At 40.2% G+C, this 19,405-nt stretch overlaps 1 protein-coding gene across 4 annotated transcripts in view; it reads left to right on the top strand.

Moving 5' to 3' along the window:
- The window catches only part of Tasp1 (taspase 1), a 234,468-nt gene that overhangs the window by 109,501 nt on the left and 105,562 nt on the right, over window positions 1-19,405 (top strand). For 3 of the 4 annotated variants that reach the window (XM_052183747.1, XM_052183746.1, XM_052183748.1), the window contains exon 10: window positions 1,687-1,765. In XM_052183747.1, the coding sequence (XP_052039707.1) occupies window positions 1,687-1,765 (79 nt within the window). The remainder of the gene's footprint in view (window positions 1-1,686; window positions 1,766-19,405) is intronic. The other variant, XR_007977962.1, reaches the window with a different exon arrangement.

Here is a 19,405-nt window from a genome sequence, read left to right as displayed (position 1 = left end):
GTAATCATTATAGTTTATAGCTGGTAGATGAGAAAATAATTAATAGACTTTACTAGCTCCCAAATTCTGGAAGATGAAATGCACATCAACTTCCCTGTAATAATAGCTATAGTTGCCATTGGCTACACACTTGAAGAACAGAGTACTCAGATAAAATGTCAACATTTTGGGACATTCTATTATCTTTTATTTAATGTTCTTAGACCCTAATCGCTTCAATTCCCTACCAAGCAGGAATGTCCATGAAGAAACCATCTTTTTCTATTATAAAAACTCACTGCCTTATATAGGAACATGGTGTCCTATCAAGCCTTTCTGACTGGTGCAAAGTTCTTCAGTTAATGGGGCAGATATCTACTTAGTATAACTTCCATCTGTAGCCCTGATTCTACTCTCTAGAAATAGTTTAATTCCCTTCTAAAGCCCTAAATGTTTTACAGAAGCTATTCTGTTTCTCTTTTTGTTTAAATACAGGAACTTTCCCCTAACCACCTTCTTTGATTAGGAATCCAGAAACTGTCAGAATGAAATCTCCCATATTCATGTGAACCAGAGTTGACATCTCCAGCTATCACTGCAGCAGCCTCTGGGTGTGATAGTGCACACTTGGCCCAGCACTGGGAGGCAGGTGCAGCAAGATCAGCAGGTCAAAATTCAAGTTTAGCTTCATCCTGAGTTTGAGGCTAGGCCGGGCTATAGGAGATTCTGTCTGGAGGAAAATAATCCTAAAACATTAGCTTCCCAAAGTAAAACCAACAACCAATGTGGCACAAAGAGTAGGAAATATCTTCTTACTTTTGAAAACACAATATTAAAAAATTTGTTTTCTTCCTAGCACTTCTGGGTCAGTGTAACAACAAAAAGCCTTTAGGAATTGATTCAATACATGGAGTTCATAATACAGCCAGCAGATGCTTTATGATAAGCCATTCAGCCAGCCCTCCTGTGGCACAGCTGAGCCACCCAAAACACAAGAGAGGGTAAGACCTCAGTGGAGGAAACTTCCATCCTTCACTGAGAATTCCAGACAGTTTCCCATGTCCTGTCCTGTTCTTATCCTAATTATCCAAAACCTTAGTTTAAAAAAAAAAAGGTGAAGGCACCTTTTAGAAAGGCAGAGAAGATGCTTTCCTAAGAAAGGATACACAATGTTGCTCATCCTTTTTTCTTCTTCCTCTTAAGACAATTCCTTTTATAATATTTACTCCTTATGATATTTACATCATGGCCTAAAGCTATCTTCCTGCTTAACCATTATTTAGAATGGGACAGTAACAAATGATGCAGATATGTAAATGATATTTAGAAATAGATGAGAGTTTTTAAAACTATAGTTTCCATAGTTTTAATGCACTTCTGCTATTGTAAACTATTTTCTGGTTTGTTTTCTCCGTGTGTATATGTGCACATGTACATGTGTGTGCACAGGAAGACAGCTCCTCAGTGGTTCATTAGTCTTCCCCGTTTGCAGTCCACATTGTTTTCTTGAGATGGGGGCTCTTAGACTTTTATTTTTAATTAGCATATGGTGTAACAAGTTTCACTATGACACTTTGTATTTTGCTGTGTTGTCTATTTTGCGCATTGTTAGTAAACTTTGTTTTATTAGCTGGGTATTGTATTAAAAACAGTAATTACATATACCATTTAGGAAGTATTATATGCATCTATTTCCTGTTTTCCTAGGCTGCTCTTTATGGATGTGGCTGCTGGGCTGAAAATTCTGGAGCTCAGAACCCCTACTCCACAGCTGTGAGTACCTCAGGTATTTGCAGCTTTCATGGCCATTTTTCATGAGTACAGCTCTGTTAATCATTTAATAATTAAAATCAGTTCTTGGGGGAAACATTTATGAGTGCATTGATTCATGAAAAACGTCATTGGGAGGTTTTAAAGATTGTTTAGTTTTTTATTATAAATGCTTTACAGACTTTATCAGTACAACTCTGATATAAGTTACAACTGATTGTATTTTATTATCTAATGACCCACATAGTTATATTCACATTTCAAGTGATGTCCAAGAAGTGAGACTTTTCAAAAACTATCATGTGATATCTTGAATTAAATATTGACATGGTATGTTTCAGACTCTGTAACCTATAACATTTCCTCAAACTATCCTTTTAATAAACTTCAACTCCTTTGTATGCATATTAAGAAAGTTTATCATGTAGTAATGATTGAAATAGAATGAGCATGTGTGGAGTGGTATGTCTGTGTGTATAAGCCATGTGTGCATGCATGCATGCATTTGTGTGTAGTTTTGTGTGTGTGTGTATTCTGTGTACTGTAGGGATGGGAAATAGGGGTGGAAAAATTTAATGGGTAGAGTAATAATTTGCTTCCAGATTTTTATAATACTGGTACCACATTTCCTCGAAACCTTTTCTCTTTGTGTGGTGATGCTACTAGTAGACAAGGTCAGTGCTGGTTCACTCCTCCCCATATATCCATAAGCTACAGTTCTGTTCTTTTTGAAATAGCCCTGTCTTTTTCACATTCATGCAGCATAGATGTTATCTTCCTTTCTTTCATTGACACTTCAATTTCTGACCGCACTGTTTGTTGTTGTCTATGACGGTAGCTTGCCTATGCCTCTTGCTTTCTCATTCTGTGATCTCCTGTAATATACAATGTATTAGTAAATTGTCATAAGCTGTTCGAACTCACTGCCATGCTGTACCTGTAGGCTGGGCTGCATTTCTCTCATCTCAGACCCAAGTGTGTCCTCCAAGATCCCTTCACCTGGAATGGGATGGTCCCCTAGGCCTGTGAGAGAGGGAATGGAGAATGAATGGTAGGATAGTAAGATATTGTGTCCTTGAGGATACAAAAGTGTAAATAGGGCAAAAATAAAAACCTTGTGTATTTGAGCATGACTGGGAGGTGAATAATTCCCAAGTATCTTCTCAAAATAAAAGATCCAACTACAGTTTAATCTATGCGATTGAAGACCCAAGAGGGGCCCACCCAGGAGACACTACCTGAGACCCTTCCCCTCACCCCCACGCTCCAGCTGTTGCCCGCCAGCCCACTGACTGTTACGGTTTCCTCAGTCACTGTCTGCTGGATTCTCACGTGCTTCATCAGGTGCCTCACTATCTGCTGCCGCTCCTCCTCCCCCACTGCTTCTCCTTTCCTGTCTCTTTCTTCTTGTTCTTGTTCTTCTTTCCTCTTCATTTTTCATTTTTATTTTTTATCTTTCTTTCATGCTTGCTGCACAGTTAAGAAGCTCAGTTGTTCAAACAGAAAGCATGGCTGTCATGGACATTTTCTGTACTACACATCTAGGATCCAGGCATTGCCCATCATAGCACAGAGTGTGTTGCTCTCTCGATTGTTTGATTTATTTTCTTCTTTGTCCTACTTCATCTCAGCTATCATAGGATTTTCTTCCTCTTGAAAACAGTCCTGGGATGGGCTCCCTTCCTATGCCTCCTCTTTCTGATTTGGTGTCTTTGCTGTCCTCAGGATTAGAACTTTTTTTTTTTTTTTCTTTTCTTGGCCTGTTAACTTCTACATCTGTGTCTACTCTGGGTTTTCTCTAAACTCTACATGCATCCTTTCTGGTTTATATTTAGTAGTCCACTGTGTATTGTATTTATGTGATTTTTGAACTCACCCCATCACCACCTTTTCTCCAATGTTTTTTGTCTTTAAAAATGTTACAAAATTACATTAATTTTATTGTCTGTATGGGGGTCACATGTGTGTGCCGCACTGCATGTGTAGAGGTCAGACCACAACCCACAGAAGTGACTTCTTTCATTCCACTGTAGGGAACAGGGTCAGACTAAGGTTGGTGGGCTTAGCCTCAGTGTCTGTTACTGCTGAGCACTTGCCTTCGCTGGTCTCTTCTTTTAGATATTAACTATTGGCACTATTCCAATATTTGTTGCTTCTTACCATTTTTACTGCACTGTTTTTGTTATTTCAGACATGTTTTCTGATCTGTCGTTTCTGGCTTTGTATCAGAAGGAAAATATCTTTGTAAATTACTAGGCTATTAGGCAAAGCTGATATACAAATTAATAATCTAAAATATCCCAATATAATTACAAAAAATTCTTTTTGACTTTTATTTTGAATGGAAAAAACAAAATAATGCATTAATTGTCAGTTTAGTCTTTGTGGCACATAAAATTCTTGTTGTACATTATCAAAAATTACCTAATATATGTAATCCTGTCTTTAGAAAATTATGTGAACGCACTGAAGTCTGGACACTGCTCCATTTTTACTTTCCCACATTACTCTCAACGTCATGTATTATGTTAGCTTTGGTGTTAGCCAATGTCTTCTTCACTGAGTTAGTTGGTGTTATTTTCATACCTGGATATTTGGAGCTGTCTTGAGAGTCTGCCTAACTGTGTCACTTTGTGGAAGAGATTCAGTTCTCTTTTATTTAGCTAGTCACCAACCAAACCTGTTTAAAGCTTGTGGCATGGAAGTTAGAATAGGACATACTTCATGACTTTGATCTTACTAAGTAGAATGCAGTGGCAGGTAAAGCTAGCTAGCATTGCACCATTAAGGTCTTCACATGCCCTCTTTGCTCTGTGTCCCCACTTGGTGTCTCTGACACCATTCGTTTCCAGTTCATGGTCTCTAGAATTGCAGTTGAGAGTGGATATGCAGCAAGTTCAAGGATTAAGTGCCAGACCTGGAGGATAACAGGAGAGATTTCCTGCTCCTCCCTTCTGTAGGACTGTTCTTGATTCATTCTTATTTTTCCTGGGGCTGTTGGGATGAGTCTGACGATTGAAACACATGGCAGGGTTGGATTTCCAAGTCATAGAAAGGGGAACACAAAATTTTGCAATTGTTTGTCCAGGATAAAAAAAGACTTGTGCCTTGGGCTATTGTAGAAAACTCAGAGACCTGGCCAGTATTTTGGGTTTATATATCTTGGAAGGTGATAATTGAAAAGCAGAGAAAAGCTAGTTAGTTATGGTCTGGATAGGGCTCTCCCAAGGCGAGACAGGCAATTTGGTCATTATCCCAAGGATACACTCCAGCATCTTGTCCTCATTGTTGGGTGGGGAGGAATGAGAAGGGGTGTTCATGTGACAGGGACTACTCTTGCAAACTCTGACAAATGTTCTAGATTCATGGTACTTTGCAACAGGAGGGAAGGAGCAGAACCTTGGTTTTTGTCTAGACTTGAAATTGATAATTGTTAGTTGTTAATAACACAGCCAGAATAATAGGCCATTACCGTGTGTAGTCAGTTGACATAGAGGAGGTCCCAGTGTACATCTGAGGTTACTGTTTATGTTCTATTGGCTGCATGTCACCTCTTTTGTGAAATACACTAATATTTAATACTATTAATGGAAACAAAAATAATACTGAAGAAAATAATATTGAAGAACGATAAAAAGTACTTTCATTTCACTTAATACATGGCTGTTACTTTATTTAACAATAAAGAACTGGGGAAGTTCCTTCAGTGATAATGGTTTGCTTTACTAGTTATAAATTCACTCAGCAGTCTGCACCTTATGTTTACAATCACTTTAAACTTCAATCCTGAATCACACCAATCCTTCGAACACAACATAAATAGCAAAGAAAACGAACACATTGAGTTGTCACATGGTACGTAATGGACAACAAATGAGAACAGCTTGTACTGAGGATCAGTGACAGATCAGTCACCACCAGAGCTTATAGGGCACCATGAGAGGATAGCATACCTTGTTATCTAGAACATTCTTTTCTTTTTTTCCTACTTGTTGTTTTTTTTGAGACTTAGTTTCAGGTAGCCAACTAGCCTGGAACTTTGATTTGCCCACCTCAACTCATTTGTGGTCAAGATTGCAGATGTGAGTTCTTAAGTCTACTCAGGATTTCTAACATATGAAAAAGGTGTATTTCAGAATTGATAAATTATTAAAAGTTTATTTTTGTCCTCTTTTAAAATGAAGATAGTAACTTGGAACATTTTGGAGTAGTAAGGCAGGCTTCTGAGAAGCGGGGGACTGGGTATGTTGTCTCTTGAGTGCCTGTCACAGGGCTTTACCTCTGGAGAAGCAAATCCGCTTTGTGTACATGACTCTGCCTCTTGCTTACTCTTTCTAAGGTTAGTCACCATAGAATTTCCTTAAATAGGATTTTAGAGTAGGATTTAATCATTTGGTAAATTTGGATTTGAACATCCTTTTGTAGTAATAGATGAGATGAATAGTATAAGATACATGTATGTTGCTCTCAGGCTAAAGAAAGGAAGAAGGTATGAAAGAGTACACGTTCAGAAGCTGGAGACTGAGGTTATGTTCTGCTTGACCTTAAGGTTGGTCTTCTGTTGTTTGTCAGTTCTCTTGCTCCTCTCTCTCCCTCCTTTCCCTCCTCCACCTCCTTCTTTCTCCCCTTCCATTGAAAATATATTTTTTCTCATAAAATACATCTTGATCATAGTTTCCCTTGCTCTACTCCCAGTATTTCCCTCCTATCCAGATTTACCTCCTTTTGATCTCTCATTAGAAAACAAACATGCTTCTAAAGGATAATATCTATCTATCTATCTATCTATCTATCTATCTATCTATCTATCTATCTACCTACCTACCTACCTACCTATCTATTAATAAAGCATATATATGCTTTAACGGGTAGATTAATACACACACACACACACACACACACACACACACACACACACACACAGAATCAACATCAGAATATGACAAATGAAGCAAACAGAAGGAAAAGAGTCCAAGCAACACACAGACACAGAGACCCACTTGTTTGCGCATTCTGGAAGCCATAATATAGATGCAAAGAGCCTGCAGGGTAAAAGGTGATTGAAAAAATACAAATAAAAAATAAGATTTAAGAAAGGAAAAAGCTCTGAAATGGTATTATGAAACAGGGAACCTCCAAAGTACCCTTGAGTTTGTTTTCTTTTGGTCATCTACTGCTGGACATAGGACCTGCCCTTAAAAGTAATCTCCTTCCATCGGTACAGGGAGAAAGTTTCTGAACAGAACACCAATAGCGTATGCTCTAAGAGCAAGAATTGACAAATGGGACCTCATAAGGTTACAGAGTTTCTGTAAGGGAAAGGACACCATCAAGAGGACAGATCGGCAACCAACAAATTGGGAAAAGATCTTCACCAATCCTACATCAGATAGAGGGCTAATATCCAATATATATAAAGAACTCAAGAAGTTAGACTCCAGAAAACCGAACAACCCTACTAAAAAATGGGGTACAGAGTTAAACAAAGAATTCTCACCTGAAGAACTTCGGATGGCGGAGAAGCATCTTAAAAAATGCTCAACTTCATTAGTCATTAGGGAAATGCAAATCAAAACAACCCTAAGATTTCATCTTACACCAGTCAGAATGGCTAAGATTAAAAATTCAGGAGACAGCAGGTGTTGGAGAGGGTGCGGAGAAAGAGGAACACTCCTCCACTGCTGGTGGGGTTGCAAATTGGTATAACCACTCTGGAAATCAGTCTGGTGGTTCCTCCAAAAACTGGGCACCTCACTTCCAGAAGATCCTGCTATACCACTCCTGGGCATATACCCAGAGGATTCCCCACCATGTAATAAGGATACATGCTCTACTATGTTCATAGCAGCCCTATTTATAATTGCCAGATGCTGGAAAGAACCCAGGTATCCCTCAACAGAAGAGTGGATGCAAAAAATGTGGTATATCTACACAATGGAGTACTATTCAGCCATTAGAAACAATGAATTCATGAAATTCTTAGGCAAATGGATGGAGCTAGAGAACATCATACTAAGTGAGGTAACCCAGACTCAAAAGGTGAATCATGGTATGCACTCACTAATAAGTGGTTATTAACCTAGAAAACTGGAATACCCAAAACATAATCCACACATCAAATGAGATACAAGAAGAAAGCAGGAGTGGTCCCTGGTTCTGGAAAGACTCAGTGAAACAGTATTTGGCAAAACCAGAATGGGGAACTGGGAAGGGGTGGGAGGGAGGACAGGGGAAGAGAAGGGGGCTTACGGGACTTTCGGGGAGTGGGGGGGGGCTAGAAAAGGGGAAATCATTTGAAATGTAAATAAATTATATCGAATAAAAAAAATAAAAAAAAATAAAGAGAAAAAAAAAAGTAATCTTCCCAACAAGGCAATTTTAGATAAAAATTTTCACTTGCAAGTAGTTGTCAACTGGAGAGAACGTGTAGGTTTTAGATTGAGACTAGAATGGGAGGAGAAAGTGGGAAGTTGGAGGTAAGCGAAAACATGAGGGAGAAATAGCCAAAACTAAGCAGTATTTGAGGAGTGGTGTGGAAACATAATCCAGTAGAAACTTCGTAAAATAGATACATATACAAGGGCAATATAAATGACTGTGCCAAATGGGATGCTTTAGTTAGGGTTTCATTGCTGTGAAGAGACAAAATGACCAAGGTAAATTCACACAGGAAAACATTTAATTGGGGCTGGCTTATAATTTCAGAGATTTAGTCCATTATCATCATGGCAGCAAACATGGCAGCATCCAGGCAGACATGCTGCTTGCGAAGGAAATGAGAGTTCTATATCTTGATCTTCAGGCAGCAGAAGGGGACTGACTATCTTCCTTCCACACTAGACATAGCTCGAACATGTGTGTGTGTGTGTATAAAACCTTAAAGTCTGCCTCTACAGCACTCCCTCCAGAAAAGCCATAGCTACTTCAATAAGGGCATACCTCCTAATAGTGCCACTCCCTATGGGCCAAGCATTTAAACACATGAGCCTCTGGGGGTCATAACTATTCAAACCACCACATTCCACTCCCTGGCCCCTATAGGCTTATAACCATAACATAATGCAGAAATGCATTTAGTCCAACTTCAGAAGTCATCATGGCATATCAGTCTCAACAGTGTTTAAAAGCCCAAAGTTCAAATCTCTTCTGAGATTCATGCAGTCTTTTAACTGTAAGCTCCTATAATATCAAAATAAAAAAGCATATCACATACCAAAGCAAGACCAAAAACCAGCTGAGTAAACTCCAAACTCTTCATCTCATGTCTGATGTCAAAATGCTCTTCAACTCTCCAACTCCTTTCTGCTTTGTTGACTACAACACACTTCTTTCTCTTCCCTTTTTTTTCCATTCCCTGTTAGCAGCTCTCTCCGGCAGGGATCCCAGAGCTCTGTCATCTCTAACCTCTTGGGGTCCCTAAGGCAATCCAGACTTTACCTGCACAGCTTCTGAACACAGCTTGGCTTCTGCTTTTCTTGCTGGTCATCCTATGGTACTGGCATCCCCAAAACAATGAGGTCTTCTGCTGCAGCTGGGCTGCATGGTTCACCATAGCCTTTCCAAGACTCTCTTGAGGGTACCAAGTCTCAATTTCTCTGCATTACTCCTTCCACCCTGAGCCTTCAGCTGCCCTTGGGGCTGCACCTTCACCAATGGCCTTCCATGGCCTCTCACAGTGCCAAGCTTCAGCTGCTCTTCATGACCCCCTCATGCCTTCAAAACCAGCACTACCTGGGTCACTCTTACATATTACCCAGTCGACCCTCCAGCAAAAGGCACAACCATGGCTGCCTCACACAATGGTGTTTCTGGGCCAACATGCAGGGACAGCCCTGAAAATTCATGGCCTCAGTAGCTTTCTATAGTCCCTCCTTGATTCTAAAGCCAGAACCATGTGGCTGAAGCTGCCAAGTTCTGCTGCTTGCTGGGGCTGGAACATGGTTGACTAAGTGACTCTGTGGTTGTATGAAGCATCCTCTGGGTATATGCCCAAGAGTGGTATAGCTGAATCTTAAGGTAGCTTGATTGCTGTTTCCCGACGAACTCCATTCCATAGTGCCAATACAGATTTGCACTCTTGCCAGCAGTGGTTGAGTGTTGACCTTATTCAATATCCTTGCCAAAATGAGCTATCATTTGTTTTACTGATCTTAACCATTGTGCTGTGTATAAGATGAAATCTCAAAAGTAATTTTGATTTGCATTTCCTTGAAGGCTAAGCATGTCTTAGAACATTTCTATAACTGTTTTTCAGCTATTTGAGTTTCCTCTACTGAGAATTCTGTTTAGATTTTTTACCTTATTATAAGGTTGTTTTCTTTATAGCTAGGGTTTGTGTGTGTGTGTGTGTGTGTGTGTGTGTGTGTGTGTGTGTGTGTGTTTAGCGTCCATTTTGGATATTGGTTGTGTAGTTGGTAAAAAGCTTTTCCCATTCTGTAGGCTGATGCTTTCTCTGAATGATGCTATCATTTGCTATACAGAAGCTTCTCAGTTTCACAAGGTCTCATTTAATTATTTCTGTTCTCAGTGTTTGTACTAATAGTGTTCTGTTCAGAAGATTTTTCTGTGCCAATGAGTTCAAAGCTATTTGACACTTTCTCTTCTACCAGGTTCAGCATATCTGGTTTTATGTTTAGGTCTTTGAAGTTGAGTTTTGTGTAGTGATAAGTATAGATCTATTTGCATTCTTTGATATGCAACCATCCAGTTAGACCAGTACCATTTTGTGCTTCTTTATGAAAACTCAGGTGTTCTAAGGTGTGGATTTATGTTTGGGTCTTCAATTCAAATTCATTGAACATGTCAGGTTTTGCACCAATACCAGAGGTCAGGGATGGAGAAATCTCCATCAATTCTTTTATTATCTAGGATCGTTTTTGCTATTCTGTTTTTGCTGTTGTATTTTCTTTTTTCTTTGTGTGGGTGTTTTCATCTGAAGCAGAAAATTATCTTTTCCAAGATTGTTACTTTAGCCCTTGACTGCCCGAGACGATCGAACCTTGCAGCCTAGGAGGTAAGAAGGCTCGGAATCAAGGACACAGATTTCGAGCCAGATGAGCAGCAGAAGCAGAAGCAGACTCGTTTATTTTCATAGTGGAGCATGCCTTTATAGCCTCCATCCATATCCCCTGAGTCCATAAATGCTTGTCCTGGGCAGCTGGCACCAGCTGATTTGCTGCCCTGTCATTCACTCTGTCTTTGTTCTTCTCTGGGTGTCAGGCAGGTTCCTTCCTGGGTTAGTGCTGCTGTGCTTGCATTGGCCATTGGGGACTGGATGCTAGTCAGCCCAGTGCTGACTCATTCCTCCTACAGGAGATCTGTAAAGAATTGGGATGGGATTTTGATGGTGATTGAACTGAATTTCACTTCAATTGTAGGATGGCCATTTTTACTGTATTTTTACCCTACTGATCCATGAGCATGGGAGATCTATTTTCAGATATATCTTCTTCAATTTCTTTCTTAATGTTTTTTATCATACAAGTTTTTTACGTATTTGGTTAGAATTACCCCAAGATAGTTCTTTCCCTTATTTCTTTCAGTTTTATTCATTTCTTCCCACTATTTGTTTGTGTTTTTGTAGATTTGTTTAAGGGATTAATTCATTTACTCTTTAAGGAGTTAGGGTTTCTATTGCTGCAATGAAACACCATAACCAAAAAACAAGTTGGGGAGACAAGGGTTTACTTGACTTCCACCTCCACAGCATGGTTCATTACGGAGGTTAGCAAGGACAGGAACTCAAATGGGGCAGGAATCTGGATACAGGAGCCAGTGCACAGGCTGTGGAGAGGTGCTGCTTGCTGATTTGCTTTCATGGGTTTGCGTCTTAAAGACCCCAAGACCATCAGCCTGGGGTGGCACTACTCACATTCCCCCATCAATCAATCACTAATTAAGAAAATGCTCTACAGCCTGGCCCATAGCCTGACCTTATGGAGACATTATTTCAACTGAGTTTTCCCCTCTCGCATGACTCCAGTTTGTGTCAAGTAACATAAATGTAGTCAGCAGAAGGGCCTCTATTGTATTCATAAAGGCTATTTTTCAGTCTTTGTCTTGAGTTTCACCCATATTGCATTTCTCAGGGCTTACTGTGGTAGGTTGTTGAGCTCTAGTAGATAACACTTTGTCCTGGCTGTTATAAATTGTGTTATGTGGGCATATAGGCATCTGGGTTGGGGACAATTGTTATTCAAGGTGCAGATATCTGTTCTTTATTAGGACGGTGTTTTGTTCCTTGGTTTCTGTTACCTTCTCTGGTTCCAGAGTGTGGTAGCTTTTAGTTGTCTGATAAGGAATGGTTCTGAGTTGTTGATAGGTTTGACCACTGGGGGTTCTGTGTAGAATGTGTTTCTAGGTATTAGGAGTTTACACTTGTAAATGGGGACAGATTAGGAAGCAGGGTGGAGGATGTCCACAGGATAGAGGGAAGCAGTGTGTTTAGTGCCCTGGGAATGGAGGCAGAGGACAAGGAGAGCCCACAGCAGGTATTCTGGTACAGGGCCGGGATGAGACCTGGGGATTGCATTTGAAGGGAGGAAGGAGGGTGAAGTCCTGAGGCTAGCCTACTTGCTTACTTGCTTTGCTAGCTTGTTTGCTTTTCTTGCAGGTGTGGCTGGCAGAGTTTCTGGGAATGCCTGCTGGAGTTGGGGGTGGGATAACAGGATGAGTGGAGAAGAAGGTTAGAGGAGATCTTTCTGTTTCTAAGGAGTTGGGGGGGGGGGAAGAATATTCTGCCTGTTTTTTGTTTTGTAGCCCAGCGCTTTCTGATTGTCTGGGTTCTTTGCTTTTATGGCAGTCCTAGAAACCTTAAGTTTGGGAGAACTGTGGCTGTAATATTCTCTAGTAAGTACAAAGGTAGATGGAATTTTAAAACTGCATGCATGGGTGGTTTACGCAGAGTGCCTCCCAGCACTCTCTGGGAGGCAGAGGCAGGTGGATTTCTGAGTTCAAGTCCAGCCTGGTCTGCAGAGTGAGTTCCAGGACAGCCAGGGCTATTCAGAGAAACCCTGTCTCAAACAAAACAAAACAAAACAAAACAAAACAAAACAAAACAAAACAAAAGAAATGCTTTAAATTGAACTATTGGAGTCTCTTCCTTAAGGGCTAGGAGAAATTGCCACCTTTTCTGCGTTTCTCAACCCTCCCTGCCTCACCCCTGCAGACTTGAAGGACTGTGTGTAAATACTATTCATGGATGATTGTCAGGAGTGGACAAGTAGACTTACAGCAAGTGGATAAGTAGATCCAGCGGTGGGCAGATGTTCGGTGACTGCCAGCTGTTCTCCCCGGGAGTTAGAAAGGCAGTCGGGAAATCATGCTGCATCATTCTTTTTAGCGGCCATCATTCCTCATTCTTTGTATTTTGTCTTCTGTGTGTTACAGAAACGAACCCCAGTTATCCTCAAAATGTTTTGTGCAGGTCAACTAGGGATTTTATATTTCGGGTTTTTTATCCATCTCAGCAACACTGCAATTCAAGGAATTGTTAGACTTGAGGCTCATTATTTTAGTTGTTTTTTTATTTGCTCTATTTTATTTTAATTTTGAGACAGATTTTCTCTATCTGTAGCCTTTGGTGCCCTGGAGCTCTATATATGTGGACTGTTGTCCTCAACTGTACATAGATTCTCCTGCCTCTGCCTCACAAGTGCTGGGATTAAAGTGTGCACCACTATGCCTGGCTTCCCCTTGGATTCATTTACATGGGAATGTACAATACTTACAGTCCTCTTCAGTGTACCTGGAAACTTGGGTTGTAGCTGTTGCTGTTAGTGTGTTTTGTCCTTCCCCCAGTTCCATCTGAATTGCTGCCTTTCAGTTTGGCTGCACACTGTATTCACATTACTGCAGTGTTACCTTGAGCTCCAGGAGAACTCAGGACCTCAGGAGCAAATCTTTCTGAGACTGACCTGGATTAGTGGCCCTTCCTCCCTCCCTCCCTCCCTCCCTCCCTCCCTCCCTCCCTTCCTTCCTTCCTTCCTTCCTTCCTTCCTTCCAGCTAGATTCTTAGTTTGCATCGCTTTGCTGTTTTGCTTTGTTGTTGTTTTGTGAAAGAACAGACTTGTAATTTTGAAGCATGAGGTAAAGACCTGGTGAGAACAGAGGACTGAGATGCAGTGATGCTTAAAGTACCAGTGCTGTGACCCTGAGTGGACTTCTCCCTTTGATTGTCTTCACTTGAAAGAAGGCTTCTTCCTTCCTATTGTCAAGTACTACCTGCTGTCAGTTGGAGAGGCCTCCCTCCGTGAGCCACTTGTCAGAGGCCTCTGAGCTCTCTTCATATGGTTAGCAGAAACAGAGCTGGGGCTTCATTTCTTCTTTCATTCAACAGGAGTCCCTTTCATGTTTGAAAATTGAAAACGCGTGTTTTTCAGTGTGGAGCGAGGATGTGTGTGCCCTCTGGCACACCTGTTTCTAATTTCCTGACTTGAAAGCATAACCCATCAAAAGGAGCAGAAAAACAATTTCTTTCTGACACGCTGCGTCGTGGCCCTTACTGGACTGGTGGACGTGGTGGCTTAGCCTTCTTGGTTCGTCTGTAGAAGGTCCCTGTTAGAGACAGAATTTCACTCAGTACAGCTAGTGCCTTTTATAGCACAGGACCACTTTTGGTATTGTGTTGGGGTGGAAGATCTTTTTAGTTCTGAAAATTTACTTAAATTGTTCTTAAAAAATACACAGAAAAATCATAAAAAATTTTAAATATTAAATTTAGTTAAACAGTATATGTTGGATAGTTATATATAAGCTAATAAGTGAGTTGATTGGCCAGTAGTAGGGCTTGGTTGAACATGTTTGAATTCCATACTGGTGTTTAACATAAATATTTCCAGTATGAGACTTCAGATTTCTTTGTACTTTGTACTCTTGCCAGATGAAATGACTGCGAGGACCTGTATGTTGACTTTGAGTTCTGTAAATTGATAATTTGTCTCTGTGAGCTCTGTACATAGTATAGCTCATCAGTTTCAGAAGGAAGGTACCTAACATGTGTGATGTTGGCCAGCCATCATGAGAAATTGATGTCTAGGGACACTTTAGGCTGTAGGTTTGAGATGCTTGATATATGGGCCTTCAGGTCTGCATGTTCTCTGTCCAGGTTCTTTGAGGTAGCTATCTTTTTGTTTGTTTTGGTTTTCTCTTCTGAGACGGAGTCTACCCTGTAGTGCTTGTTGGCTCTGACCTTGTGATCCTCCTGCTTCACTTCTTAATGCTGACATCGCAGGTGGGACGACACTGGGTAGGGAATTAAGGCGTTGAAAATTTATTGTATTCCCTCATCTTTTTGAGCGGGCACATGTGCTACAGCATGCTTGTGAAGGACAGCCTAAGAGCTGCTTCCCCTACTTTATGGGTCCTGGGGAACAAACTCATCTTGTACGTCTTAGTAGCAGGTGCCTCTAACGCTCTAAGTCATATCTCTCTGGCCTTATTTATTATATCATGTGATACACATATATGATGTGTATGTTCTTGGTTCAGTTATTTCTTCCCACCATGGGCTGTGTTGTCCAGCATGTGCTGTAAGCACCGTTAGCCGCTGACCCTTCTCACTTATCCAAGGTAGTAATCTTATTTATATATTCTCCTATCCATTCCTCAGTTATTGTTTTTAATTTTATTGTGATCATTCTCTCAAACTTAAATATATATGAGTCACCTGGAGGTCTTATTTAAAATACAGAATGTGACCTGGCAAGTCTGGGATGAGTACTGGGTATTTTTCTCATTTCTCAAGCTCAGGAGATACCAGTGACATAGCAGTGGGCAGAAAGGTCCTCCCATCTGTGTCTCCATCGTATGCCACTTACCACTCTGTTTCCTCATTGTGTTTGATGGTGGTGAATAGAAAGGATGTTACTATTGGGTATCCCTGGGAACATTAAATGATTGCTTTAACAAGTTACCATCTGAGCCAGAGAAGCATAAAACTACCGCAAAAGGCTTATTGTGTCAAAGTAATATATTTATGTTTATCAAGTCTTGTAGAACACACTCAGCCTTGTACATTAGCAAGACTTATAAATGAAACTGGATAAAGCAAACTGCTTGTTCTAAGAGTTGCTTAAAGATGAGTCAGAAAGACATAATCATAATTCAAATGTCTTTCATGTAAACAAGCTCTGTGCATGATTGCTGTTAATTGAATGAAATTTAATTTCATCAGTGAATTAGAGAAAAACTGTGGACACATAAATGAGAATGTCAAGACTGTGCTTGCATCTTTGTTACCTTTTTAATGAATATGTGTCATGGTTCTCGTTAGTGAGTTACAGTGTGATTCAGCCATGGCCAAAAGGTTCCGTGTACTCTCAGAATTTGTTCACATCTGCTGGAATCCATTTATTGGTATATTGTTATTGGTTTCTATTGATTAAAATATCTGAAGTAAGTGGTGGCTGCTAGAAAGCACATGTAGTTACTTACAAGACATACATGCTGGCTATTGTGGCATTGCAGGCTTTAATTAGAATCCCCAGTGGGTTTTATTTGGCTCACCATGTGTCTCCTTTGAATGCAAGGATACACATATTCAGGGGACACGTTATGTTGGAGTAAAGTTAGATTTGCAGTGAGACTTGAGTTTAAATCCTAATGTAAGGAGTGGATTGGAAGAAATGCACTCACTGGTGCAGGACATCTTCCCTCATAGAGAAGAGAGATTTCACTTAAGTAGTCCAGAAGTGCGCCAGCTGCAAGTAACTGGGTCTGTGTCTCCCTGGTGAGCGCAAGTGTCTGCTGTCCCTTTTTGTCCTTGCTCTCTTGTCTTACGTTTTGGCTTGTCTTGAGGTTATATCAGAGCTCTGCATTACCAGGGGAAAATCATTTTGTACCTCTTTTCTTTTTTTCCTGTGATGGCTCTGGCTGGCCTCCAATTCTTAACCTCTCTCAGCCTCCTGAATGTTGGAACCACAGTTATGCGCTATCTTACTTACCTATAGTTTTTTGTTTTTATTTTGTGTTGTTTTGTGTTTAAAGAAATGTTGAGTATTTTTGTTCAAAATCACCAAAAGACTTCCTTTTTTCATATTTTGTTGATTGTTTAATGCTCTGTTTGTTTATGAACCAATCACTGACCAAGGGACCAAGAACTAATGATGGACAGAGGGCATGTTTGTAGGTTGTGTACACTGTTGTGGGTGAGGGGAATAGAAAGCAAAACAAAACCAGGATTTTATTAGGAAAGAAGAGCAGGGTGCAGGTTAAACACACATAACCCCGTAGGATTGAGAGTTGCCACTAGGATCACTAGTAAAGACTGTGATAATAGTCATCTGTTAGGGATGTGCAGTTGCCAGGACTGTGATCTTTCAACATCTTTCTCATTTTCAGGTGAGAAATCTGAAGTTTGGACAGGTGAAATAGTCCCTAAGTATCCAGAGAATTTAATGGGTGAAATATTCCCTAAATACCCAGAGAATGTAAAGGGTGAAGTATTACCTAAGTACCCAGAGAGTATAAAGAGTGAAATATTCCCTAAGTACCCAGAGAATGTAAAGGGTAAAATATCACCTAAGTACCCAGAGTATAAAGGGTGAAATATTCCCTAAGTACCCAGAGTATGTAAAGACTCTTTATTAAAGGTAGAGAGAAATGTGAGACGGAAAAAACAAAGCTACATTTAGGTTAAATTTTCTTGAAAAATTATAGGCTATATATTTAGACAGTTTAAAATGTACTTTTCATATCAGTTTCTTAACAAGGCTATGCATTTTGCCATTATTTTAGGCTAGCAGAGAACTGGCTGTGGAAAATGGATGTTTTTGTTTTGAAAAATCAAATACAGTAGATGCAAACCACGCCACCCAGCGCTCGTTTTCATCTCCATTCACTAAGCTGAGCGGGTGGAGCAGGTCTGGCCTTTCTCATATTGTTTATAGTCTGCTTTCTGCTGGCTTCTGGGGCAGGGTTCCCAGGTTTGGGAGGCTCTATTTCCCACTCAGCTATCACTTGCAGGATTATGTTGAAAATCAATAAAAATATTCCTATTTTATAACATTGTAATTGTGCTAATATGTTGATGTAATGTGGTGGTGCTTTATCAACATTGTAAATACCTGTCAAATGTGTTTCCTTAAGGCCAATCTTCTTTTTTTTAGAATAGAGAGGAAGATAGTAACCACTAATATTTGAATGATGGGTCATTTGAGTGCCTGACTATTTCATTTCTTTTAATATAAGGACATAATTAAATATTTGATCTATATCTCACCTTTTTGTAATAGAACAGAATAGGTAAATAAAACATTTGAAATTAAAGTGACTGAATTTGATTCTGTCTGGTTTGGATTTTGAGACGGAATTGCAGTAGGTTGCCCAGACAAGTCAGAGTAGTGATCATCTTACCTCAGGGTCTTGAGTACCGTCTACAGCGTGCCCTTTTCTCATTTCTCATGGTGTGCTTTCCTGGGGCTGTTGAGGAGACTGAGAGCCGGTGGCTCCTGAGCTACATGTGTATGATAGTTCACTCTTATTCACCTTGGTAGAAGAGCTAGAAGTCAGTCTTCGACTGATATGAGAAGATCTTCATCTTTGTTTTCTCCCCACGAAGCCTCTGGGATTCTTCATGTCTGATGTGGCATCTGTAGCAAGTTTGCAGGAGTTCCAATGTGGTGGTTCAGAGTTCTTAGAACTAAAAAAGTGAAATCCTTTGGAGGGCTTAGTCCTGAGACTGAAGTTACATTAATTAAGAGGAAACTAGAGTATCCCACCGGACTATAAACAATAGCAGCTTGATTTGCTGAAGGCATCTGTGGGGACTCACTAACTGTGGGGTCTCATCTTTCCTTCCCTCCTTCCTCTCCTCCTTCCTCTCCCTCCTCCTCCTTCTTCTCCTCCTCCTCCCTCCCTCCCTCCCCCCACCCTCTAGTATCCATCTGAGAATCTGAAACTTTTGCATTTTTTCCTGGAAATGTGAATACAAACACAATTACTTGAATAACATGTACAAGTAATCCCCAAGTCTAATAGTATTCGTAAAGATTATCTGTTTAAGGAGGTCCTGGTTTAACTCATAAATTGAGTAAATCCCAATTAGGGTCCTAGTTTCATTTCCTGTTTCTGTGATAACATATCCTGACTAGAGCAACTTAGTAGAGAAAACATTTTATCTGGCTGACAATTTTAGGTAAGACAGTTTCATCATTGCAGGGAAATTTAAGGCAGGAACTTGAAGCAACTAATCATATCCACACTTAAGAGAAGAGGAAAAATAAATGCAAACATGCTTCTAGTGCATAGTTCGCTTTTCCACTCTTGTACTGGCCAGGATCCCAAGCCCAGAGAATGGTGTCACCCACAGGGGGCTCATCAATTAATATGATCAAGATAATCCCTGACAGGCCTGCCCACATGCCAACTTATTATTATAGACAATTCCTTTTAGAGGCTCTCAGTCACTTTGGCAATTAAAGCGAATTACATAGTGAGGTATAGTCATGCATGCCTTTAATACTAGTTCTTGGGAGGCAGAGGAAGGCGGATCTCTGTGAGTTCATGTCGGGCCTAGTCTGCATAGTGAGTTACAGAAGAGCCAGGGCTTTTGTAAAGAGACCCTGTCACAACAACAACATTGAACCAAAACAAAATAATTATCATAGTTTTCAATTTAAGTAATGATTTTTAATGCAGTTAAATTCTATTTGCTCTA

Source organism: Apodemus sylvaticus, chromosome 5 (assembly GCF_947179515.1).
Source record: "Apodemus sylvaticus chromosome 5, mApoSyl1.1, whole genome shotgun sequence".
Lineage (NCBI taxonomy): Eukaryota > Metazoa > Chordata > Mammalia > Rodentia > Muridae > Apodemus > Apodemus sylvaticus.
This window is presented reverse-complemented; position numbering and strand designations above follow the sequence as displayed.